Source organism: Melanostigma gelatinosum (assembly GCF_949748355.1).
Source record: "Melanostigma gelatinosum genome assembly, chromosome: 18".
In the NCBI taxonomy this organism is placed as follows: Eukaryota; Metazoa; Chordata; class Actinopteri; order Perciformes; family Zoarcidae; genus Melanostigma; species Melanostigma gelatinosum.
In genome coordinates this window covers 2,269,724-2,295,995 of record NC_136651.1, presented here as the reverse complement: position 1 = coordinate 2,295,995, position 26,272 = coordinate 2,269,724, and the positions used below count along the sequence as shown (strand labels likewise).

At 45.0% G+C, this 26,272-nt stretch overlaps 1 protein-coding gene across 2 annotated transcripts in view; it reads right to left on the bottom strand.

Moving 5' to 3' along the window:
* Positions 1 to 9,321: 9,321 nt before the first annotated feature.
* Positions 9,322 to 26,272, bottom strand: part of adamts6 (ADAM metallopeptidase with thrombospondin type 1 motif, 6) — a 45,626-nt gene continuing 28,675 nt past the window's right edge. For both annotated transcript variants that reach the window (XM_079289020.1, XM_079289021.1), the window contains 10 exons: positions 25,454 to 25,587; positions 23,532 to 23,655; positions 22,874 to 22,954; positions 19,985 to 20,148; positions 18,743 to 18,881; positions 16,770 to 16,899; positions 13,923 to 14,127; positions 13,658 to 13,834; positions 11,006 to 11,162; positions 9,322 to 9,831 (listed from right to left, as the gene is read on the bottom strand). In XM_079289020.1, the coding sequence (XP_079145146.1) occupies positions 9,722 to 9,831; positions 11,006 to 11,162; positions 13,658 to 13,834; positions 13,923 to 14,127; positions 16,770 to 16,899; positions 18,743 to 18,881; positions 19,985 to 20,148; positions 22,874 to 22,954; positions 23,532 to 23,655; positions 25,454 to 25,587 (1,421 nt within the window). In that variant the 3' untranslated portion in view covers positions 9,322 to 9,721. The remainder of the gene's footprint in view (positions 9,832 to 11,005; positions 11,163 to 13,657; positions 13,835 to 13,922; positions 14,128 to 16,769; positions 16,900 to 18,742; positions 18,882 to 19,984; positions 20,149 to 22,873; positions 22,955 to 23,531; positions 23,656 to 25,453; positions 25,588 to 26,272) is intronic.

Here is a 26,272-nt window from a genome sequence, read left to right as displayed (position 1 = left end):
TCCTCTTGTTGTTGTGTATTTGCATTCAACCTTTAGCTCTTCCTTTGCACGTTGCATCACTTTAAGCGGCCCCCTTGGAAAGCTAACACGGCTTATTATTATTATTTTATCTTTTGTTGACGATTGAGAGGTAAACCATTGGAATACTGCCTTCATGTTACAAGAGCAAAACGTGGGGAAAGTTAAGAAGAGAACTCTTCACAGCCAGTTCGGACAGGAGGAAGACTTGCAGTCACCAGAAGCTCTTTTCATGTACATATGGACATGTAGGTACTGTTTTAAGACTCGGAAAAATGTCACGCTATCCTTTAAACTGAGCTGAATCAGGGCCCCCTTCTCCTTTAATACGCTTCACTTGGATAAATGTCCTTATGTCACTGATCATATTTAAGAGCTATTATAAAAGCTTATTTTTCTCTCTCTTCCCCATGACACCACTTCTTCGTTTTCTCTTCTCTCACATTATACTGCACAGCTATATTAGCATGCAGACTTGTAAGAACATACGAAAAAATAAGTAGATGTGTTATGTTCTGCAGATCATAGTGAAGGCTACTCAAAGACACCGTGAAGAGGAGACGTCGGTGCAGAGGTGAGCCAGAGAGATGCCAGAAGAAGAAGAAGGAAATGGTGCAGAGCTCTGGACATTAACAACAGCATATTCATTCCTCTACGTCTTCCAAGCATGAGGTCCAAGTCAGGCCTGCCCGTGAAAGTTCTAATACCACAGCAGTTGGACAGGACTGATCGGGAATGAATGCTATTTCTCTTCACACAGAAGGAAACGAGTGTAAACAATAAATTAAGCCCAGGACTACAACTAAGTACAAGGTTAAACTCAAAAAAAGCAAACCTCAGAAATACTTCCACCTCAAACTGAAAGAATATTTAGCATTGAGTTACATGGAAGGCCGCTGTTATCCAACCTCCTGGTTGAAATGTTTCCATTTATGGTCGAGTCCATATCGTAAGAGATTATTAGTATAATATTGAGTTTTGGCGAGATATATAAATGATTGGTTTAAATGTGGATGACAATGCCAACCAGTCACAGAATATGTGCAGTAATATTATGTTTTATTGTTAAATTTGGTCATTATGGTTTTATCAATGATGGCTTTAGGCCGTGAGGCTCGGTCGCTCCACCACTTTGGTCCAGACTGAAATATGTTAACCATTTGATGGATTGTCATAAAATTTGGTAGAAATACTCCCAGAGAATAAATCCTAATAACTTTGGTAATCCTCTGACTGAAATATTTTCAATTATCCAGTGAAATGTCTACTGTGCAGCTTTAAAAATGGATTGGCACAAAAGTGTGTACAGATATTCATTGTTCCCAGAGGATGGACCCTAATTACTTCATTATCTCCTCTCCTAGTTCTTTCTTTTACAGTTTTATTAAATACTCTTCAACAATAATCCAGTCATGGCAGTTAACCCACCCTGACTTTTGTGGCATCTTCATTGAAGTCATTGTGCCTCAATTCAACTATTAATTCCCGATATTTGCCACTCCTAAAAGTTACATTCGTAAATACTTAACACAAGGCATGGGACAAAATTTAAATTTCATGTCACGATTCTCGATATTATTTCTATCATCAAAATATGCTTCTAAAACATACTGACTTAGTCCTTTACATGAAAACATGAGTTACTTCCACTGCTTGTGGAGGCAAAATACTAAAGGTCTCGCAGTTGTCCTACCTGATTTGTCCTCCGGGTGGCCCGCCATCTTTGTTCTCCAACTTCCGGTGTGATCCTCACAATAAAACCCTGGTTGTACAGCAGTAAAATACACACAAAATATATTTTAGTCTTACATATTTTGTAACAAAATTAAGTACTAGAGGAGGACTACTGTCTTAGCTTAGCTACTGGCAATTTCGGCATCACGTTTAGCTTGAAAACCAAGGTAATAGCATGCTAATTAATATGGGGGAGAACATTCACTGGATCTTTGTTTAAAACTCAACCGGAAGTAGAATCCAGAAACGACAAAATCCTCCAAAATTAGTTTCTTCTTTCCACTTATTTTCTCTCTTCTCACTCATTTTGAACGTATCTGTTGCTAGTTTCTATCAGGTTTCTATCTATATTCTCTTTCTATCGTTCCTCTTTTTCTCCAGTATTACAGCTGCACTGATTGGCTGTTACCACAGCACGTATTAAAGGGACAGTACACAAATTAAAATAGCTAAATCAACAATGTAAACTATCACTGTGACTGGACTTTTAACTGGTTATGAAACTGTCTCAGTTTAATCCTGATGCTTCTATATAAACTACATAACTAAACAAGACAGTCAGCAAGAAGATTGGCTATTTTTATATGTCGTTAGTGCTCGTTATCGGTGCCACCGGGTCGGGTCCTCTCTGGGAGCCAACACCGACACCACGCTGCTGGAGACCCAGGACATATTGCTGGACCCGCTGGAGGGAAGGGAGGCACGGGAGAACCAGAACCAGGACTGAAGGGCCGACTGTCAGACCCTGCTGCAGTAAAATGAGGTTTTCTAAAGGGACTCTGGTGCTCAGACACACTACCACTTTAGTCCACAGGGACCAACAGAATCAACACTAAATTCCTCGTAGTGGCTTTAATATCTAATGTTTAATTTGCTTCGATTATATTTATATATATATATATGTATTTATTTGTTTTACCTTTTATTTGTTTAGTAAAAGTATATACAGTATATAGTCATGAACCATGTCATTGTCTTTCTTCTGCATCTCGTATTTTGACGTAAAAAAGAGTTTCGGTGAATTCTCAGAGACATGATATAGAGTTGGCTTACCAAATTTTTGTCTCCATCAATTGACCTACACGTGAAATAGGACTTTGTTCTCTTTGGCGCGCGATTGATTGATGAATCTCTCGTCAATTAATAAAATTGCTTGCAAGCAGATCATTTTGCCTTTACGGCCACTTTTTCATTGTAATGAAAGCACAGAGAGATTACATTAAGGACAACCAACACACACTATAAAATAGGATGAATTATTCCTCCATAAAACACATTGTTAGTGCGGAACATCATTACAGCTACAAGCTCCTGAAAGAATAGATCTTGAAGAGGGTTCCTCATTACGGCGGCCGTCACGGTTGCTGTCAAACCTTCAATGTGCCTCCTCTGGATGCGTGCATACAAAGATTCACCTTCTCCCTGTCGAGAGTGAAGGACATGTGGGCGATGAAACGGCGACAGACGCAGCATTACAATGTAACCGAACAGAGTAATAACCGTGAGCCCTGTAGCTTCCTGTGATGCCGTACGGCCCCATTATCATTTGTCCTCATTAGCTTGCTGTCATTTAGTAGCTCTGGGCGGTAGCAGCAGAAGAGGCTGAATCACGACGTAATTCATTCCTGATGGATTTCATAATGTTCTGCAGAGAGAGAGTAGGTCCTTAAGTATGCTGTACGTAGAGTGTGCCGTTCAAGAGCACCATCTCCCCAAATGGTGACACTCACTCACACACACACACACGCACACACACACACAGTGGAATCCAGCCTCATCCACAACCAAGCACAAGCTCTTGGCTTTACTCCATTGGCCTAAGTGATTGGCTATTGATTTTTTATACACTTAATCCATTTATCTGCTGTCGTTCTTGCTGACAGAGGACAATAGGAACAAATCCTTTAAAGGTGACCCAGCTACCTGCTGAGCCGCTACCCATACAGAACCTGAAGATCTAAGGCTTCGGTATTCTTGAAGCTCCCTCACGTACTTTGACAAGTACGCCCGTTTCATGCAGCATGTCATGTGTGCAGAGGTGAGAAAGTACGCTGATTACGTAAGCTTCAGTTTTCCTTTCTTCACACAACTACTTCCATCACTATTTTTTCATACACAAACTAGACTGGCAACACTCTTTGGCTTTTTTATATCTATTCGGGCAACTATCTATTTGTTTCACGTAGTTGTTTCACCGTGAGCACCAACCGGAACATGCTTGCCCTCATACTTTGTATGGATGAGCTTGTTACCGCTTTAGAGCAAAGAGGACGATCCGTTGCAGTCAAGGTGTAAGGTGTCCTCATTGGGAACAATTCAAAAAGAAGACGCTCCCGCTCATAAAAAACACACACACCCCTTGCATTCTCTCTAATGTCCACCAGGGGGCGACTCCTCTGGTTGTATAGAAGTCTATGAGAAAATGACTCTACTTCTCTCTTGATTTATTACCTCAGTAAACATTGTAAACATGAGTTTATGTCTCAATCTCCAGTTTCAAGTCTTCTTCAACACAGCATGATGTTCATTTAGTACATTATGGTCCATTTAGAGTCACACAGACCATAAAGCAGGGGATGCTTTAGGGCGGGGCTACACAGTGATTGAGTGGTCGTTGCCACTACCAGAGACGTAAACGGCGTCTCTAACTTCGCATTTCTATAATGGAAGGGGATTTTGCACCATCGAGCAATTGCATTTCAATGTGCCACTTGTTGTGACTGGGCTCACTCTGGAACTGTCCTGTTTATAAATGCAGAAAAATGTTTGGGTCACAGCATCCGTGTGCACAGTTGTGTGTTTGGTTCACAGCTGATAAGGAAAGTGCACAGCTCTTGACACGGGAAGAAAAACAGCTTTGAAAGAGGCCACGGTTGTTTCTCTTCTCATCTTTGAAGGTGTGAAGGTAAAAACAAAGAAATCCACACATCCTCCCGCTTCATGCGACGGGGTGTCTGCTGCCCTCTCTGCAGCCATGTGCCCTTCAGGGCTTTGATATCGTCCTCGGAAGGTTCAATCTGGGCCTCAGCTGTGGGAAAGAGCAGCGGGGCTTAACGGGACAGAGCCCAAGCAGAGCCCAGTAGATAGCAGGTGCTGCAGCCGTGACCTTGCCATCCCCAGGCCAGCATTCCTGCCTGACAGGACCCCCCCCCCCCCACCCCGGTCCGTGCATGCACTGCCTCCACCCACACCATCTGGAGCCGTTTGTCCTGCTGCACTATGTTCAAAAGTGTCCAAAAGCGCTTCAAGCTCTCATCAACGACACTGCGGTACCACAGCGACTTTGATTAAGGATGATAAACGCTGAAGAGAGCTATGTTGTTTGTCGCTATGCTAATCCTCACACCTCCCGGCTGGAGAAATACAACAGCCACTTTCTTTAGGTTGAGTGCTATGAGTTGTCCTCAGGACCACGGCCAAGAGCAATGCCACATGTCTTCTTGGGAGCCGATGATGACGTGGCAGTTCCAATGGGATGCTGATTTTAACATTTGAGCAATTTTGTGCAGGTTTCCGTCAGTTTCCGTGCGTCCTCCTGGATTCTTAGTACCGCGGCGCATTTTGCACACCTTTGTTTTGTCATGCGGCCTGTGGGGAATATTTAATGGCTGATAAGCGACAGCAATGGCTTCTCTCACTGTCAGTAGTTTCCATTTGAAGTGCTTAATCCTGCAGAAGAGGAGAAATCTGTTCCCTATCCTCTCCACACCTCTTATCATAAGCAGCCTGTGAGCTCTGTGCACTGGGAAATCACCTCGTCACATATTCAGTCAAATACACATGGGACGTATCACCTCGACTAATGAAGCCAACACAGTGGAATAAGAGGGTTACAGTACGTTTCATTCTGATAAAGTTGAAAGATCTGCTCACACCAGCAATCTGTGCACATTTTTCCCATTAAGGTCAACTTTGAATTTGAGCCGTTGACCAAGTGAGCGGATGGAGAACCGAAGTGACGCTATCGTAGCTTCTTAGCCATCGTGTGTCGCACCGTTCACTTTAATTGGCCCTCCTGTGAGAGTGAAAGCTGTTTCACAACAGGGGAAAGGTTTGCACTCAGTTATGTTGGTGAAATCGATGACACAAGGACATCTTTTCAGGATTACATCCACATATTTTGGAAAACATATGCAGCTTTATTTCAGTGCACCACTTTCGTTACAGTGCTGAAACCACAAATCTACTTTCATTCCTAAAACTGTCTGGATCGTTCACTGATCAAAATCAATCAGCTGCGAGGCATCATGTGTTGTCATGAACTCGATCATCTTGAGGCCTCTTGGCTGAGTGCACACGCACAGTATCCAAAAGAAAACCTGTTGTTTGTATGTTTCATCTACAATGAGCTGTCGTCGGCGTATGTGCGAATATGTGTGTGAATGTTTCGTGTGAAGGTCGCCACCTCGGGACGGTCAGGTCATCTGCAGATGAACTCCATCACCTCTCCTGGTCGCCCTCAGCTCTGCAGGTTAGCACCAATGTAATCACAGCCGGGCCAGCGCGCGGAGACAGAAGCCGGGCCAGACGTACAGGTATTCTAAACTGGTTACATTAGCCCAAACAGGCCATCTGTCTCCCTCTGTAATTGGACACTGTTGGATTAGAAGGAGACGGCAGCGTTTCCCCGCCAAGTGGGCTAGTTACTGTTTGTTTGGAATTAATTACCAAGGAGAGCGGAAACCTCGGCAGTTCCCCAAAGACTGAATCCAGACACTTGAGGCCCGAAATGAGAGGAAGGAGAGAGCCGAACCCAAAGCTATGGCAACAGAGCGGGGACAGTTCAGAATGGTGTGTCGACGCTGACGTTTATTGTGTTTGAATCTCAGATGATGATGCAGGAGTTAGGTAGATTAAGGACAAACAAAAAAAAAAGAATATTTTACAAAACATTGCCCTCCTTCTCCGGTTATGTCACCTTAAACTCAGGCAGCGAATGAATGGACTTCTTCAGCGGTTGGTACCGGGTAACCTTGGTGTGATGCCACGAGCTGTTCTCATGCTGTGGGTGCTTTCCAAGAGTTGAGTGAAAGGACAAGAGTCTCCTAAAGCCTGTGAGAACGGAGCATCCAGGCTCCGGGAGCTCTTCTCCCCTCTCAGGCATCACTGTGCACATCACTGGAAATGTTGCACAGACATGTTTCGATGTTTTTGACAAGCGGCGGAAAATAATGAATCCAATGAGTCTCTTTAAAAGCTGCTCTTTTTTTTATTGTATCTACTTTTTTTTAAAAGGAGGAGGGGTGGTGGGGGGGGGGAGGCTGGTGAAGGGGCTGCATCACTGCATTATTTGTTCACCATGCTAAAGTTCAGTTTGCATGCAGTGAATTAAATGTACAAGTGAGACAACGCAATAAATTAGCATATCATTTACATTTGAAAAAAAAAAAATCAGTAACAGTGTACCAACATTAATACTGAATATAAAATATACGCAACTAATCACATGATGCTTTTCATTTATCTTGCACTTTAGGTACAGGTATAAGCAATGTGACATTCAAACATCCAAGTTCACAGCAATGAGTACCAGTTTGAGTGATTTCACTTCTCTTTAATATCTGGAGGCTTCGTATCCCGCAGCCAGTAGACGAGTTGGTCCAAGCAGTTTGAATTGATTTCAAACGCTTCTCAGCATCCGCTGTCCCTTCCCACCGGCCTCACTCGAGGTCTGGTAACCGATTAAAATCGGCTCCACATCGTCATACTGAAGGTGGCTACAAAAAAAAAGTAGCAGCAGCAAAATTTGAAATTAGTTGTGAAGAGCTTCGATGAGATTCTTGCACTCTCCTTAATTGTCTTTCAGGGTTTTCTCAGAGTCCTTCTGTAGCTCCATAACGAGTGTGTGTGTGTTTCACAAGCCCACGACACCAGCAGGAACTGCCACCTGGGCCGGTCGGCCACAACCGGGCGAGTGTCCACACAAAACACGGTTAACAATGGAAATTCCCAGTGTGAGGTATAAACCGATACAAACAAAAACAATAACATGACCAGCATTTACCAACACAGATATTGACGAGGATATTATTTCATATTGTTTGGATCCAGCCTCACTTTTAAGCACACTGGAGGGTTGAATGGAAGCACCAGAAGCCTGGGAAGGCCGTAACCCTCGGAGCCGAGCGGGAGGAAAAGAAGAGGTAAACACAGTTCTCCATGGAAGGAGCAAAACGAAATACAAGAGGAGAAAAGCACCTTTGTTACTGCAGGATGGTGAGAGGACGAGGGGGTAACTTTGACTGAAGCCTGAAAACGTGGTCTGGCAACAGATTCATAATGCGTGTATATGAGCACTGGCCCCGTACTCAAAGGAATAGTTCAGACATTTTGGGAAACATGCATATTAATTTTCTTGCTGAGATTTAGACGAGAAGTTTGACATGACTCTCATGTTTGTTGACCAAAAACAAAACCACACTCGGGAGACAGTTAGCTTAGCTTAGCATAAACACTGGAAACAAGGGGGAACACATAGCCACTCTAAAATCCACAAAATATGTTGGGTTTTCAATCCTGACCAAAACACAAAAGCGTAAAACATCCTGCTGAACTGAAGCAGTCAGAGTCAGCAGCCAACGGCACTATTTGTGATTTCATCTTCAACCTTTCATGTTTTTGGACGTATTAAAGAAATTAGAAAGAAGCTGGGAGTTTTAGAGGTGCTGGTAGGTTGATGTTTTTTACGCTTGGACAAAGCAACGCTAGCTGTTTCCACCTGTTTCCAGTCTTTATGCTAAGCTAAGCCCGCTGGCTAAAGCTCCATATTGACAGTACAGACGTGAGAGGGGTCTTCTCGAATGTAAACGATTCCTTTAACCCTCATCAGCGCTGAAACAATGACGGCTCTGCTTGCTTCTTAAATACAAAAACATGACAACTCGTGATTAAATAATCATCCAGCCTGGAAGATAAAGAAATAGTGACTCCACTGAACAAACCGCTTCGTAGAATATGCTCCTTCAAGATGAATCCTTCAAAGGTGAACTGAGAGCTCCTCAGTGGGATGTTTGGTAAAGGCCAGTTGGGTGAAAGTGTTTCATGTGGCACCGTCCGACAACGTCTTCATGATCACTGACACCGGATGTAAGTTACGTTATGTAAGTGTGAGGAACTAAGGCACCCGTCTGGGGAAAGAAAAGGTGTTTCAAACATCCTCCTATAAGCACGCGTAGTTTCTGGTCCTGGATTAACATCATATATAATATACAGATCCTTACAGTATATCAGGGTTTAACGTATGTTACGGTGTGTAATGCACAGAGACGTTGAATATGAATTCCATCACGTTCCCCTCCGTGACAGTCGGCTGCTGTCTGACGATATCTCGGCTCTGTTTGGAATTGTACAATAAATATACAGTACACCGGATCTGAGCGGGAAAATTGGCAAAAAGTGTTGACACGGAAAAAGTGCACCGAAGCCAAAGGTCTGCCTGCCGATAGCACCATCACACCATCACGGTCGTCCCAAAGACGGGAGCCCGACACTTCCGACTCCCCCCCCCCCCCCCTCCGTCTTCTAGCGAGCAGTCCTCCGCCCGTCTCTGGGGATAGCATCCTCCCCTCCGCCCGTCTCCAGGGGTAGCATCCTCTGCGAGCGACGTGTCCAGCACTTTGGATTCATTAAAAACAACAAACACGAAGGAAGACTAACAATGATGTCGATAATTATTATTATAATAAAAATAACACCAACGAATAATCTTCCAAAGTTCCACTTCACAGAAGTGACAAAATCAGTTTGTGTCAGCGTCGGGGGCTGAGCAGTGGTTTGAGGCTCCACCACGACGGAGGGCCGGAGGGCCGGCCGTGATAAACAGGGGAACCCTTGCGTGCCTTCCACGTGTCCGGAGGTTTCGGGGTTTTCTTTCTCTGCCCTGTTTCTCTTCCTCTCTCCCGTTGCAGCGCTCCATCAGCCTCCCTCCATCTTCTCTCCAGCCGTTGTCTCTGCTTCGCTCTCAGAGGTGTCAGTGTCCCTGGCAGGTCTTGCAGCACATCTGCCTGAAGTACGCACGGCTGCAGAACTTGAACTTCAGCACCAGCGGGCAGTAGGCCACTTTGTTGACATCTTTGCACTCTGGAGACAGAAAACAGATCGTTTTGGGAAAAGAGTGAAGAATTAGAAAAGATGACATTTGTTATGTTGAGATGTCGGCCGTATTGCTCAGAGAATGTTTTTTTTTGCGCTACTGATTTGTCTTTATCTCGTTTTATCTCGGATATATTTATTTAATGTCTTGTTTTTAAATCGTCTTGTCTTTCGTAGTATGTTCGTACGATGCCAATAAACATCCTTATCCTTGTTGTTCGTCATGTTTTCGTTGAGCAACAACTGCATTTCGTTGTGCGACCCTGAGTTGCATAATGACGATAAATTATCCTTGAAAGCTTATAATTAGTCTTTAAGGATTCTGGAAATACCTTCAGAACGGTGCTTTTAAATGAGCTTCTGGGTTATTTTGAAAAATGGGAAGCTGATCGCCGTGACTCCCAGAAGACATGAGAGGAAGAGACGGGGCCAACCTGCTCCCCGAGACCTCAACACACTCAAACTCTGCAGCTATACTTGGACGCAGAGGCTGAAGCTGAGACAGATTCTGGCCCGTTCGCTAACTGGGCTTCCTGCCATCCCTACCATACACACACACACACACACACACACACACACACTGCTTGCTGGATGGCGGACAGGCAGTGCTCTAAATGCCTTATCACGATCAGAGTGTCTTCCCTTATTAGGCTTTGGCCCCTGCCTCCGCAGAGCCAAATGAAACGAGACGTTGCCTCACTGCTCTCCGTAAAGGAACAATTAGCCTCCAGCTAATCCCATTAGCCAGCCTGTAAACGCTGCTCACGTTTTCCATTCAGGCTAATCGAAAGGCCCTTCTCTATGCATCCGAATGGCCATCCATCATGTGTAAGTGTATATGGAGGGTTGCGCTGATTCACTTTGACCAGCGGCCAACCTCACTGGAAAGATTAATGTGGCTGGCAAAGTGTAGAGGAGTGTGTCATCCAAGCGTGTTTAGGTCACAGCAGAACAGTGAGGATGAAGATAGAGACGGCTTATAACCGTCTCAAGAGGCGCTCTGCGTGAAAGCAGCGCGCAGCGCAGCACAGTAGGTATTCACATCTGCCTTAGAGGAGCTGCAGGTTTCAAGAGAAACCTGCGTGCGTCTGGCGACCACAAGAAGAAACTCGTGAAGGGAATTTCTTTTCTTTCACATTTTCCAGCGCTGTCCTCGTCTTACCGTCGCCGTTTGCGATGGGGGTGGCGTCGCACTTGCTCTCGCACTGCTGCATGGTGGTGGGTCGGAGGGACTCGGTGCAGTCGTTAGACGGCTGCCCGGTGTACGACAGACACTGCACCGTCCTCATCTGCTGGCCGAGGCCGCACTGGGCCGAACACTGCAACAGAGAACACAACACACGTATGGGCTCTGCACGGGACGGCTGTAGCCGGCGGAGGCTGAAATGCAACGAGGTAAATGAGGACCGTCTTTCCCTCCGTGACCCTGAGTGCTCCAAGATTTCACTCCCTCATGCACGCAGATGCTCAGTAATGCCTGCACACAAACACACACACACACACTCTCTCTCTGCATGACTTGATCCAATCAACCAATCATCAGGGCACGCAGGCAGCGAGCAGACGGAGTCACCTTCCCTTCTCTCATTCAGCTGACTGCAGTCGGTGACTGAGTTTGTGAACCCGGAGTAACCGAGTTCAACTGTTGCTCGCGATGTTTTTCTCATGTGTGCGTGTCAGGGGACTGAGACGCAAACAGAGCAGGAGACGAGGACGAGCAGGATTACTTTATGCAAAAACAGAAGCATGTTTTAAAGTTTGTTTTCTTAGTTGTGAACGTCTACAATCTTCTGGGATTCCTCAGTACTGCCGTCATATTTAGAATTGATGGGACATTGGAGTGTTGAATGTTGATGTGTTGTAATGAAAACAACCTCAGCGATGCCTCCTTTTGCATTAATGAAAAATGACTGTTTGATGGACTCGCCTGGAACAGAACGGAGGGAGAAAAAGGTTCTGGTACTGAACCCAACTTGTGCACCTGACTTCTATAAAGGTGTTATTTATAATAAAACACTGAGGCTGGTTCTATGATTGGCCGTTAAACTCCTTTGGCAGTAAAACTACAAAAACAAATGCAGCAGATGCAAACACACCTTTGGCCGCAAATGCATCGTCATGATTACACTTCGGGAGAAACAACCCACCTGTCAGCCATCACTGTGTGTGTGTGTGTGTGTGTGTGTGTGTGTGTGTGTGTGTGTGTGTGTGTGTGCGTGCGAGCGGCTTTCTGTCACCTTCAATGATCCTCTCTGGCTGCCTCAGATCAGTGAGCCCTCATGTCATCCCTTCACAATTAGAGTCTTTATTAGGACTCGCTGCCGGCCATGACAGATGGCGTACGTCAATGCTGCGACTTAAGTGGGATTTGAACCGGTGACCTTTTGGCCATGAGAGACCAGGAGCTCGGTAGCTGGCAACAATCTCCCCTTTCCGACGCTTTAAAGGGACCGGAGCAGCGAGGGTGAAGCTTGTAATTACAGCCCAAAAAAAGGGGAGAGGGTTGTACACCCACACACACACACACACACACATCTGCAATGAATGTGAAAGTGCTGTGTAAGAGCAGACTCCAGCTGCTGCTCCACGAGGTCTTAACCTCGGCTGGGCTCTTTGATGGAGCGCTCTGAGGTTATCAGTGAGCTCTGCTTTGTGTTCCACTCTCATTGGCTCTGATCGAATTGTAAAAGTGTGTTATTGACGTCTGCCGCCGCACATGTGGCCGTTACGAGGAGAAGCCAAGGGAGAGCCGTGACCTGGACTGCCCGACTCTTAACCTTTGACCTCCGACCTGAACGGCACAGTGCTCAAACCGTGACATCACCTCCGCCTCCAGAGAGTGACCGTCTCCTAAACATCCGAGCAGGCTGTTTAAAATCCCGCTTTTTGCTTTTACCGAATTGCCGACAAATCCTGCAGAACAACGCGCGCTGCTTTCTGTGACGCACGTTTCTTTGGCGTCCCCTCACCGGCATGAGTCAGCTGAGTGTTCTAAAGAGTTCTGCAGCTTCGCTGAGCGCACTAAGTCGTGTCAGGGTGAGTCCAAGAATGCTACTCCTTGGCCTTCCCTCTAAATCGTGTTCCTGGAAGAGATAGAGGGGCCTGGACCGAGGCAGAGATAAACTTCAAACAGCCCGGAGGATATTCCTGACGCTGATCACCAACTCCAGGCCTGCTGGAGCACTCGGACTCGCACACACAGACAACCTCTACGCAGACACACACACACACACACGTCACAGGCCTGCTTAGTGTGTCATCCAGGTGTAAATTATATTAACCATTCACCAACACATGGAATCTGTCTGAGCATCTTTTGTCTTTTAAACATCCAGGCTATCATTTTAAAGGATTAACCAGCGTACTGCAGTTTGAGAAGCTCTCTAGAATCATGCTTAAAGGAACAGTTCCACTTCCTTCTTCTTACCTGTGGTGCTGTTTATCTGTCTGGACTCTGTTGGTGTGAAGTCTGCCTTCTCTCCAATATAATGGAACTGGACGGCATTCGGCTTGTGACGCTCAAAGCGCATAAAAAAGTACATTTCTCTTTCCTGAAATCCTGACCCGGTTACTCGAGATCTTGAAAAACCCGGTTACGGTTTCTGGAAAGAGACGTTGCTGTTGAGTTCTTCAGGTGGGATTTTTTTGCCGCTTTGATCATCACAAGCCGAGTGTCAACTAGTCCCAATATATTGGAGGGGAAGGCAGAGATCACGAGGTAACTCACACCGAAACAATCTAGATTGATGAACATATTTTGGGGTGAACTGTCCCTTTAAGTGAGACAACGCGACGTGAAGGAGCCTCGTCCTACCTGTCCCCATTCACCAGGGATCCAGCGAGGAGGTGGACAGCGTCCTAAGCTGCAGCGGATTCGGACCGGAGGCTTGTTGTGGCTCGGGCAGTGGGCGGGCGGGAAGGTCTTGGTGAGGTCGCTGCTCTTGCACAAGGCGATGCGGTGCTTGAAGCCGGGCCCACATTTAGGTGTGCACTGCAGACGGAGGAGGAGAAGGTGCGAGAAGGAACTCACCTCGACAGGCCCCGATGAGCCAAAAGATAGTGTGAGAATAATATCATACCTCCGACCAATCCAGAGTGACCCACTTCGGCGGGCAGGACTGGTTGTTGCAGGACTCCCGTTCGATGGGTCGGTGGGTCAGACAGTGGGCGTCCTCCAGCGTCTCCTCCTCGGCGGGGCCGATCTTCCTGATGCACAGGACGGTCCTGGTCCTCATCCCGCCGTCACACGTCTTCCCACATTCCGACCAGTCGCCAATGAACCACCTGGAGGAGACAGACGGAAGAGTTGGAGCAGAAGAAACGAACCCTGAACTCAGAGAAGACGAGGTTTACTACCCATGGATCTAATGACACATGTTTTAATGGGTGGCAGCCTTTTAACACATGCTTGGTCAACCAGTTGTGAACGTATTTATCTTTTATTTATCTGTCAAAATGGGACTTCTTATCATTCCTTGGTTATTATTGTCTTATATTTTATTTATTTACTGTGAATTTAATTAATACATTTTATCCCATTGACTGTTTTTGCAAATAGAGATTTAGTTGATGATGATATTATATCTAATGTGTAGTGAAAAGCATACGGAGAATCTGTTCAAACCAAACAAAAGAACCAAAACTACCAGCGTGTGTTGCGCTCCCTGTGGTTACTTCATTACCAGCAGGCTTTGATCATGTCAGAGTGTAAAATCACATTACGTTCTGGACTGGCTGACTTCATTAAAGTGGGATTACCAAAACAACAGAGTCAAAACTCCACGGACCAAACACATCCAGAACCAAAACGTGTCAAATGAATAATGATGTTTACTTCTTCTTCGAGCAGACAGTTCCTGATTTAACGGGGACACATCATGAAAAAGTGCTTGTGCTCATCCAGTTATGTGTCTGTAGATCCACCAACTAACCACAGCGACATAAGACATCCTGGTCAGGAAACATGTGTTTCAATCAGATTCGACTCCCCTTCCCACTTTCTTGCTGAGAGTTAGATGAGAAGACCACTCTCATGTCTGTGCTTTCAGTATCGAGCAGGAGCCGGGATACAGTTAGCGTAGCTTAGCATAAAGACTGGAAGCAGGGGGAAACAGCTAGCCTTGATCCCTCCAAAGTTCAAACAAGGACCCACCTAGCAGCCCCTCTGAAGCTCACAAACACATTGTTCCTCATTAGTTCAATCTGTACACAAACAACCATAACAGCCATTAAAACCTGATGATGGAGATGATGCCGATAAACTGAAAGGTAACCGGCATGTTTGCCAAGCAATGCCGCTGAGTTTTGGTCTCCGGGAAAGTCTTATTCAACCCTCTGTCAACAGACTTCAGAATCAAAATCATAAAACTGCCCAGACAACAGCCCTCCAAACACATCCAGCGCTGAGATATTACATCATCTGAAGGAATGTATACAGAATTAACGACGTGTTCAAACATCTGTGCTAGCTTTCATTACTGGAGCCCATAAAACCCGCGGCTATTCTAAAACAATTGTGTTTACGCCGTCTCCTCCGGTCGGCCTTTCCTGAGGCTGCAGAGCCGGGCGTCTGCCTCCCGAACACACACAAACAGTGTGCACTGTAACTCAATACACACACACACACACACACATGCAACAGCCTTCAAGTACTATGAAAATAAATGAGATAGCACATGTCTGTGTCCATTGAATACAGATGTGAATATAAGTGAAGTCTAAATGTATGGATGCATATGACCACTTATACAATAGATTTAAGACACTATCAGTTTCTCTCTTCAGACAGTCTGAAACTAATCAACCCGATGCATTTAATCCCTCTTTTTCCAGAGTCTGGCTTCATGCTTCCAGCTACAGTTTTGGGGGTTTGCAGACATTTGGCCACCAAACATGAGTTCATATTCCACCTGTATACGCGCACGTTGCCCCTCGAGGGTCGGCAACGAGGCCAAAACAATCAAACACAGGTGGTCACTTTTTAGGGCTCCAATACTGAAAATAGTTAACATATGAAGTTATAAATCACGGCCATTTTATTTTTATTTTTCTGTTCCAAACACATTTTTACAAAGTAGGGCTCATTGAAGGCGAACTAATATCCCGAGTCAGTCTCATTTTTATGGAGGGTTTTTATCTTTGAATGCAGGAACTTAAAGCAATATTTTTACATGAACAAAGGATCGAATGTCTATGTGTAATGCACGAGGTTCAGCAAACCTACGGGGAATTATCACCGACACAGTTCTCCTCAGCCTTACGCAGCATTTCAGCGTCTCTCAGCCAATTATTTTGGTTTATTTTTGGTTCAGTCTCACTGTTGTTCATCAGCGTTGTTTCCAAATACGGCAAAGACAAAAGAAAAAGACCCCAAACAGGCGATGACGTCAGAGACTAGCCGGTGAACACAGCGGAGCATTTAGCAGCGAAAAGAGAGAAACGTTTCCCTCCGGAGGTGGTGGAGACCAAACCCGGAGCTAAAAGAGAGAGAACATTGGCCTCACAGTCATCAGGTGGACACAAACACCACTGAATGACGTCGTTGCTCTGAATCTGTTCATGATGATCAATGAGGAAAAATACTTCCAAGACATGCTCCTCCCATTGTGCAACTCAATGGCAACGTGTAGATCGGCAACTGATTGCTAACACGCTTACCTCAAAAGTTGATAACATGTCAGTGTTGTGTTAGTAGTCCTGAACTAAGGTGAAAGTTAGCTGCAGAGCAGGAAAAAACGTGACGAATTAACAATATAATTGATGGTAATTGTCAAAATCAATTAATCATTGAAGTCATTTATCAAGTGAAAAGACTCAAATATCCGTGTATTTCATGTTGTTGTCAAGTGAATCTATTCAGGTACATTTAACAGACCGATCAATGAATCAGATGACAATGGAAACAACCACGACTCAGCGTTACGTACTCTGGAGGACACGGCTCTGTGTTGCAGTCTCTCGGGTTCTCTGGAGGTTTGCTGTCCGGGTCACAGTAGTTGTTCTGGACCACCGAGTTGTCATCCAGCCTCCGACACACCACCTCCTGCTTCTGGGAGCCTAACAGTGGGGGGGGGGGGAGGACGGATCAATAAGGCAGCACTGAGCTCAGCTGGTCTAACCCCCCCCCCCCCCCCTTCAGAAACATGTCGTCTCGTGTCGAGCGGAGATGGTATCGCTTTCAGTCTGTAGTAAATCCAGACATGTAAATTCCTGATTCTTTGCAGGATATCTTGGCAAATCACTTTTACAGAGCAGAGAGCTCTTTACTTTGGCTTCTGATGGAGAGAGTGAGGGCTACCGTATCGGTGTCACACCTCCCACTGTGTGTGTGTGTGTGTGTGTGTGAGAGCGTGCATGTGTTTTCTGTGTGTGTGTGTGTGTGCATGTGTGTGTGCCATACCAACTCAGAAATGGTCCGTTTGGGCCCTCATGGGACGTAACCCACAGCAGACTTGTCTGGCAGATGTAATGAGATATGGATGTGTGTGTGTGTGTGTGTGTGTGTGTGTGTGTGTGTGTGTGTGTGTGTTTGTGTGTGTGTGTGTGTGTGTGTGTAGAGTATAGAAAATCTACCCATCTGTGCGTGAAGTGAAATACAGTTTGGAGGAAGCATGGGGTAGAAGGGAGTTTTGGTTGTAAGGCTGTCAAAAGATGTTTTTCATCGGTTTTATTACGGGAGTGATATATTAAGCAAACGCAGCACGATTAGCTGAGCGGGCTGTAGAGAAAAATGAGATCAACAATGCAAAGGCATGTTTACAACACGGGGGGGAAGGTGTGTGCGCCCCCCTTTCTGAGGAACAGCTTCAAACTGCGAACTTGGAGATCCTTCCTCAGAAAAACCCACATGCTTATTCAGTCATGCTTTTACTAAATATTACAAACCCGTCCAGGCCACACTTGACGACTGGGAAGGAATACTATTTATTGTTACATGAAACCCATTGCTTTTGGGCTAAAAGGTTTGCTTTAGTCATTCTTGAGGCCACGGTCAACATTTCACTGCGGTTTCAGACTCTGAATGTTTGACTTTGTAGGACAAGCGCTGTGGAAGAGCGGCCGTATCCGTGTGCAGCGCTGGTGAACCAGAAGCTATGCAGCGCAGCTCATTCACAGAAATTACGGCATATTCATTACTCCGGCCAAACTATGGAAAATATACAGATTGAATTTATTAGAGCGCTGAATCTCCTGCTACAAAGTAATGATTTTGGAAAGCAAACGCAAATTATGATACTGGGTTTCCACACACTGCTCCTCGGCATTTGTGTAATTACTGGTTGGGGAAGATTTACAGAATGGGACACACACACACACACACACACACACACAAGATATGAAGTATTTGAGAAGGTTAGAAATATGCAAGAAGAATTTAAACACCCGCAGCGTGTTATGCTGTTCAACACCAAAATGCTTGGAGGGCTCTTTTTGCAGAAGACAACTGGCGACTGGAGCTCAGCAGAAGGTCGACGCGGTGTTCTTCTCTCTCAGGAAAATAAACTTTAACAGTAAGAAACGTGTGCAGCAGTTTAGTTTACGCACAATAGAAGACGCTCTGCACTGTATGTGATACGGCTAAACGATCAGATGTTTGAGATGGATTGAAAAATGAATCGCAAACCATGAAACACAAGAAGAAATGCAGAAATGTGAGTGTTTGTGCGTGGAAGTGAATTCAAATTAATAAAAGTAAGTGACTGCATTTGAGATCTTTTGTAAAGTGAGCTCACGATTGTAGAGGAGTCTTTCCCTTCACCTGTTTTTCAGCTGGACACCCTGAGGTTCTTCACTACAGGTTCCACATTGGAAAGATTATCTCCCGCTATGTTTCCGTGACCATCAACAGTCCAGAGAGAAGAGAGAAGAGGAGAGTTCCTCGCTTCCAGTGCAGACTTACCTCCAGCGCAGGTAGCTGAGCATTCGGACCAGGGCAGGTGGTGCCAGGAGAAGCCCACCTCGTTGTCCCCGCTCCCCGTGCGCTGGATGGGCACGTTGAACTTGTAGCGTATTCCCAGGTTCTGCTCCTGAAGGAGGACCTGTGGAGGGAGCAGCAAAGAGACGGAGTAGGAATAAGAAGGTTTGAAACAAACTGAAAACAGTCAGGTGATCATTATGTGAGGGTTTGCTATCGACAAGCCACCCCTTTCACGTTACACACAGTAAAAAAAGACGATAGCAGCTTTAAGTGCAGTTGTTTGTGCATCAGTGAGGCTCTCTGGATTTATATTCGTCTGCTGGATGCAGATGGAGACTGAGGGAGTCGCGCTTTGCAAGCCGCAAAGAAATGGCTGGTGGTCGAGTGGCCAGTTGCTTGTCTATTCCAGTGGTGCTGTGTGGTCTGGTATTTTCAGCATTCATGTCGAGGCAGAAACCACCGAGTATTACGACAGAACATCAGTTGGCTCACGCTAACACACGAACATGCAGAGAAACTTGTCCTGGAACCTTTTTAAAGATGTGTTTAACATGCACGAACAAACTCCGAAACACAGATGCTCTCCAGATCAAGTGAAACATTGTTGTTTTTTTAATGTCCACATATAAATAACTTTTAACCCCAAACCGCTAGCAGACGGTCACCTCAGGTTAACAGCCAGATGTTGAAGTGGACTCAGACCAACTGCGCCCTAACATGGACAGGACGACCTACAGAGTTATTTTGAGTGTCCAAGTTCCAGGAAATTAAAGTCCCACTTATGTTCTGTATGCCACGACAAACTGACCAAAGTCTCAACAATTCAACCTATGTTATAAAATTTTATAAGAACAACAACGTGAAAACGATTTGAAAGGTGTCTCTCGTAGTGGTGAGACAGATGTTTCCCTCAGGAGTCGGTGGAGACCAGAAACAGAGCTAAGAGAGAGAACACAGGACTTACATTCAATGCTGTGACTGCTCGATGTGCAAACAAGCGACTCTTTACGAACAAGTTTGTTCTATTAACCTAAAATGTGATGATATGTAACCATTGCTGGGGCCAAAGAAATATGAGGTATTGCAGATTTAAATTGTCCAGGAGACTCCAGTGTTTCTAAGTTGCTCCCACGGTGTGCAGCCTTTGACACATGCAATGGTGTTTGTGCATGATGTACAACAACATATGATTCATTACCATGACAACAACATATGATTCATTACCATGACAATCAGGGTTTCAGTGGTAGCTCCCAGCGCCTCTAAAGACTCCGGCTCATCGGAGGGTCTCTTGTAGTGGAAGGCCGTCCCTGCGATGTCAAACCTCCTGGGCCAGTCGATGGTCCACGCTCCGTTGATGTAATAATCATCCACTTCAGATTTCAGCGCTAGGTAGTCACAGAACGAGACGTACTTTCACAAAGCTGAAGCAGACAGTAAACAGTAGCCCAGACAACAGGTGGAGACAATCATTTGCTGTGATGTCATTGCCAACGTTCATCATCATCATTGTCAGCCTCTCTGATGTCAGCTTTCTGAGCAGAGACACACACACACACACACACACACACACGCTGTAAACGCTGACTTTCACGTGCACCGACATGTACATACGTCTAATTTAGGAAGAGAGAGAAAACACACTTCAGGTGAAAGCTTAGACGAATCTCATGAATACCACTCTGTCTGGTTGTCAAAACAAAAGTTGGTCTCCAAGCACAACAGATCTGAAAATGTCCACTTTCTCTGCCTGGAAATGAGGCCAAAACTCAAGAGAAACGATCCAACCGCTCGCTATTCTGTCTCTCTGGCTCTGGTTCTGCAGACTCCCCCCTCTCTTCCCTCCCTCAAACAATAGTTTATTCCTCTTTAGAATATCACAATCCCCTTCTCAATAAATCCATTTTTTAGCACATCTGGCACTGATTGTGAGCATTGTGATTTTGTGCGTTGCAGTTTACACAAGTCTCCACAGGCATGCCGGTCTCTATTTTTATATTGTCTCACTCGGTCTGTGCTTTAATAAAACATTCTGACGAAAAAAAAGCAAACGTTGCTGACCTAAATAGCACGGACTCAGACAATGCTGCAAAAGAAAGATATTATCTTTATCACCGGGGTCACAGATGAAATTCATAACAAAGTTACAGATTGCTTGGAAGAGACAATCTAGTCCGACACATTCGCCAAAATGGCACTCTTTAAACTTTGATATATAGACATCATATATATCTATAAATCTGATATAAATCTATAAATCTATAAATCTGATGCAGCTCTCCGGTGCAAAGTGTAACTTAAGCCCTCCATCAACACCATCCGCTATGAATTCAACACGCTGTCACGTGTCTTTCTCTTGTTCATGAAAAGACACAGAACCGGCTTAATTGAATCGGTCGTTTGGTTGTTTTGGGTCCGACGCTGCCGGTGTTGCAAATATTTTTTTGTTTAGTCTGGAACGTAGCGGAAGAGTCTGGTGCCAAGAGGGCCATCGCATGTGTTAAGATTCAGGGAGGTTTCGACAGACTCTGTTTTTACGGCTTTACATTCGGCAACAGGAGATTTAACGATGGCATCTTCTAATTCGCTTTTTTTTAACAGAGAAGCATGGAAATGTGGTTGACAGAGAACCCAACAGATAACATGAAACAGCTCGATGTCGCAAATTGACATTCACCACACTGTAGTGAAATACAGGGTTTACCGAGATTGATGGATTGATAGTGAAACAAGACGAGAGCGTCTACAGCCTCTGGGAGGCTGAACTCAGCACAGTGGTGCTTTGAGCTACAGGCATGTAATGTTTACCATGACCATGCAGCTGTCATTAGTTGTGCAGGTATTTGGTCGTAAACTGAAGTAGATAATTCATCCTGAGGGGGACATGAATGTCTGAACCAAATTTGATGGAAATCCATCCAATAGTTGTCAAGACATTTCACTTAAAACCACAAACATCCACCTAAGGGGGGCACTATTGGGAACCTAAAATCAGTGAGCTTCATCCTCTGGCGACCATGAACGTCTCTAACAAATTCCATGGCAATCCAGCTAATAACAGTTGAAATATTTAACTTAAAACCACAAACGTTGACCTTATGTTGGCGCTGAAGGGAATGCCATGGGATCAACAAAGTCAGTGTGATTAATCATCTGGGGAACACGAATGTCTGGACAAAACTGTGTACCAATCCATCGAGTAGACGTCGAGATTCTTACATGGATAACTGTTGTTTTTGCCCTGCAGATGGAGCTAGAAAAAATGCAAGGGGATCTAAATATTGCCATCCATCTGATAGTTGTTGCGTAAAACCATAAATGTCAACTTTGTGTTGGTCGTGCCAGAGGGAACATCAGGGGATCACCAAAGTCAGTGAGCTTAATCATCTGGGGAACACGCATGTCTGAATGAAATTATGTCCCAATCCATCTGGTGGATATTGAGATATTTACGTGGAGACCTATTATCTTTGCCCTGCCGATTGTGGTAGAGGAAATGCCAGGTGATCCCCAAAGTCTCTAGGATTCATCATCAGGGGAACATGAATATATGGACCAGATATAATGGCCTTTCATCTGACAGTTGTTGAGGTATTTCACTAAAAAACAAAAATGTCAACCTCGTGGTAGCACTAGAGAGAGTTGCAGTGGATTGCCAAAGTCATTGAGCTTCATCCTCTGAGGACCATGAATGTCTCTACAAAATTGTGTGCCAATCCATCAAGTACATGTGGAGATATTTCACTGGATAACTATTATTTTGGCCTTGCCGATGGTGCTCGAGGAAATGCCAGGGGATCCCAAAAATCATGAGGATTCATCATCTGGAGAACATGAAAAAACTGCACCAAATGTCATGGCAATCCATCTGATAGCTGTTGGGTTATTTCACTAAAAAACATAAATATCAACCTCATGGTGGCACTAGAGGGAATGTCAGACATTCACCAAACTCAGTGAGCTTCATCCTCAGGGGACCTTGAAGGTTTGTACCAGAATTAATGGCAATCCATCAAATAGTCGCTGAGATATTACAGCCCGGAAGACTGACAATACCATCCATGAAGCTCGTAAAAGCTCATATTAGTAACTCTGAATGTGACTTTAACTCACCGATGTAATTCTTCGACATGGCAACTTCTTTGATCTCGATGTGAACGGATCCTTTTGGGATCTGAACCACCTCCATGTAGCCTGCAAGTACAAGTACGGGGATCGTTAAGGTGGACATTTCTCCCACTCAAACTCGAAGGGAGTACATATAGAATACATTCCAAATCACCCAAAAAGGACAACGCAGGAGGACAAAACAATCCCCTCCTTTTTTTACAGTCATACACACACACACATGGACACACAGTATTTTTAGATGGTTTACTAGCCATACCATAGAAGGAGAAATATGTTTTCTCTCTCTGGAACTCTCGATAGACAACCTCAGGCTAAAGCCAACACCAAGTCCCGATCTCTACTCCTGATTTCTGCACTCCGTGATGTAATTAATGGGACGAAATATCATGCTGTGATCTATATTCTGACAGCATAATTCTAAATAGTCCGAAACATAACGGTCGGTGGGTAAAAAAGACCAAAAATAGGGCACATTTCCATGAAAGATTATCTTCCTGGCTTCATGGATGTTTGAGACAAAAAGCTGCTTTGCCAAAAGGGCGACGACGAGTTACTTTGTTTGACTCACAATCTTCTCCGGTGACTCAATGAAAGCTCAATAAACAAATGGAGATCCGCAGTCACAGAACGCTGCGTTTACCTCCTCTGGGTAGAGACTCGTTGAAGAGTCCTTCTGTCGCCTCGCAGGTGCTGCCGTCGCCTCCACACACACGGCATCGGTCCTCTTTAGCATCGGAGCTCAGGATGTTGTCACAGCCCACATGCTTTGAAGTCAGAGACAGAGAGAAGGTTTCAATTTAAAGAGTGGAAAACTTTGAGTCATTACTTTTAATTAAAACTTTAATTTTGTTTATTTAGTCTTAGTCCCATGTCAAATGTCCGCTTTCATGAGATTATATTGAATGTTTCAGTTCGTCTGTTCTCGTCAAAACATTTATTTTATCGAGAAATTTAGATTTTCACTATTTTCTAACAATTGATGGATTGAACAATTCATCTAGAAAATGATCTGCAGGCTAGTTGATAATAAGCAGAGCATGAATGTCAGAGATTAGCAGCGATGCTGTGTGACAGTAAAACAGGGAGGATTACTGCTCCTCTCCTCCTTTGGATCTCCCACTTCTTTATCCTCTCTTACCACCATCCTTCCTCTCGCTCTTTCATAATCTCCGGCCGTATCTCCAGCACCTGTAAACGGCATCGCAGCGCTGAGAGTTTCTGAAAGCTTTCCAAGCAGACAGCGTTGTGGAGATTTATCACCCGGAGAGCCGGCGGCCTCTGAGATATAACGAGGCGCTGGATCCAGTGTGGAAATAAAGCTGCTATGCTCCTTGTGGTGGGGAATATTCCACCTCTTACAATCCTCTGACCCATTAAAACACGCTCCATGTTGTGTTTTTACATTAAAATCGAAGTAATGTTGTTGGCACAGACGCTGCATTTTCACGCCAAATCGCACGGTCGGGTGTAAATCAAAGCAAATACTCAGAGCGAGGAACCAAGAAGTTATTTCAGCTGCATCTCAGAAAAACGCACCTCATCTCCACACAAACCGGACAACATGATTTATGCTCGTGGAAACAAAGATGGCACCGACTGCCAACTCCTTTCAATACAATGTTATTAAATCAGCCTTTTTAAACATATATGTATGTAAATACATATATATTTATATAATCATTATTCAATCACAACAATGATTTTTGTGTTTGTTTTGTCACAAAAGAATTCTTGCCGTGGCTGCAGAGCCCTGATAAGAGTCAGAGCCGGTCCTTCCAGCTCAATAAGCCACAAACAGAAACTCAACGGTTCGATTGTTCCTCACTGGAGAATCGGCTTTTTTGGTGCTTTGGCAGTCGCGTTCACGCAATCAGCAATCTGGTAAACTTGTGCGGTCAACTGGCACTGCAGCTGAGGAAACTCTCCGCTCAGATAATGTTCAGCTGACATGTCACTCTCGCTGTAATTTGACAAACTATCAGAGGTTAGCAGTCACCAACGATCACAAGAGCCCGCTGAGGATGAAGGCATCGTGCGGTGGGTCACTTTATGTCTTCAGGGCAGGAGACGCTTGGTGCTTTTATTGCCTCTGACATTCTTTTCACAAGTCAAACAATCAACAGTAAACCTGGATTTAGTATGGCACAGTGGCAGTTAGTGCATCTACATGTCATTTCATGTTCTGTAAATTTCCCTGACTGGAAACAAGATCGATCGAATATTCACAACAGGACACAAGTCATTCCTTCAGTAGAGCTTTTCTTTACATTTATAATTATTGAGTATATCACTGAAACGATCAACCCCTCAACTTCCTCGTGCTCATCATGTGACCTGGTTGTGGAACTTTTGGTCACATGATAACAGGTGCCAATTTTCAATCATGTTTGAAGCCGAATCATCATTGAGATGAACTACGGTTTATTACAGTGAAACCTATATTTCTGGAGCTCCAGCCTCCACTGCTATGAACACGAAGGAAAACTCCGGTCAATTATGATGTGGCTTTCATTGTTTAAGCATGAACACGTGAGTTTGTCTGACAGGACGCTGCCCCCTTACCTTGCACTCGCCATTGATGCAGATGTCCAGAGAGTCGGCCTGACATCGGGTGCCATCTATGACGGCAGGAGAGCGCTCTGTGTAGAAGTTGTAGCCCTCTGCCAGGCAGTTCAGCGCGCAGGGCTTAACACCACCTGGTTACACACACACACACACACACACACACACACGCGCGGGGTTATCTCCATGACCTGAATGCTAATCGCACAACTCAGAGATGTTGAAGCCAGCTCGGGGATCTCCTCTCCGCTTTATTGACAATAATAATCGTGTTGAGGAAAGTCAGCGTTGCTTCAGATCTAAACACCTCCCGAGCCGCACGTCACTGTAACGCTGACGGAGACGGCGCCCGCTGCCAACAACAACCCGGCTGACACGGACGCGCAGGTTATCTGCTGTTTACACGTGGAGGCTGGCAGCTCACAGAGCGCTGCGAGTCAGGAGGTGATGGATTAGACTAAACAGACCCCTTGTGATAAAAGAGATCCAACTTAAGCTGAAAGAAAATAAAAGCCGTGTTTACATGCTTCGAACTTTTATCACTTTTTCATGTGCTTTTTTTTTTCTTGAGTGAAGTGGATATTTTCCATGACCTGCAGACGTCGGAGAGAATTTGTTGGGAGACTGACACAAAGCATGTACTGCTGAACTCCCGCCAAGAGACTCTTGACATGAAGTGCGTCAGGACGTTTGTCAAAAATGTGAAAATCTCCCGGCGTGGAGCGATCCAGGAGACCAGCGAGGGTCTCCGAACGCAGCACAGCGTGCGGGAATCTGAAGGATTCTGTTCCCATCAAAGAGGCCGTCCCACTGTTGGTG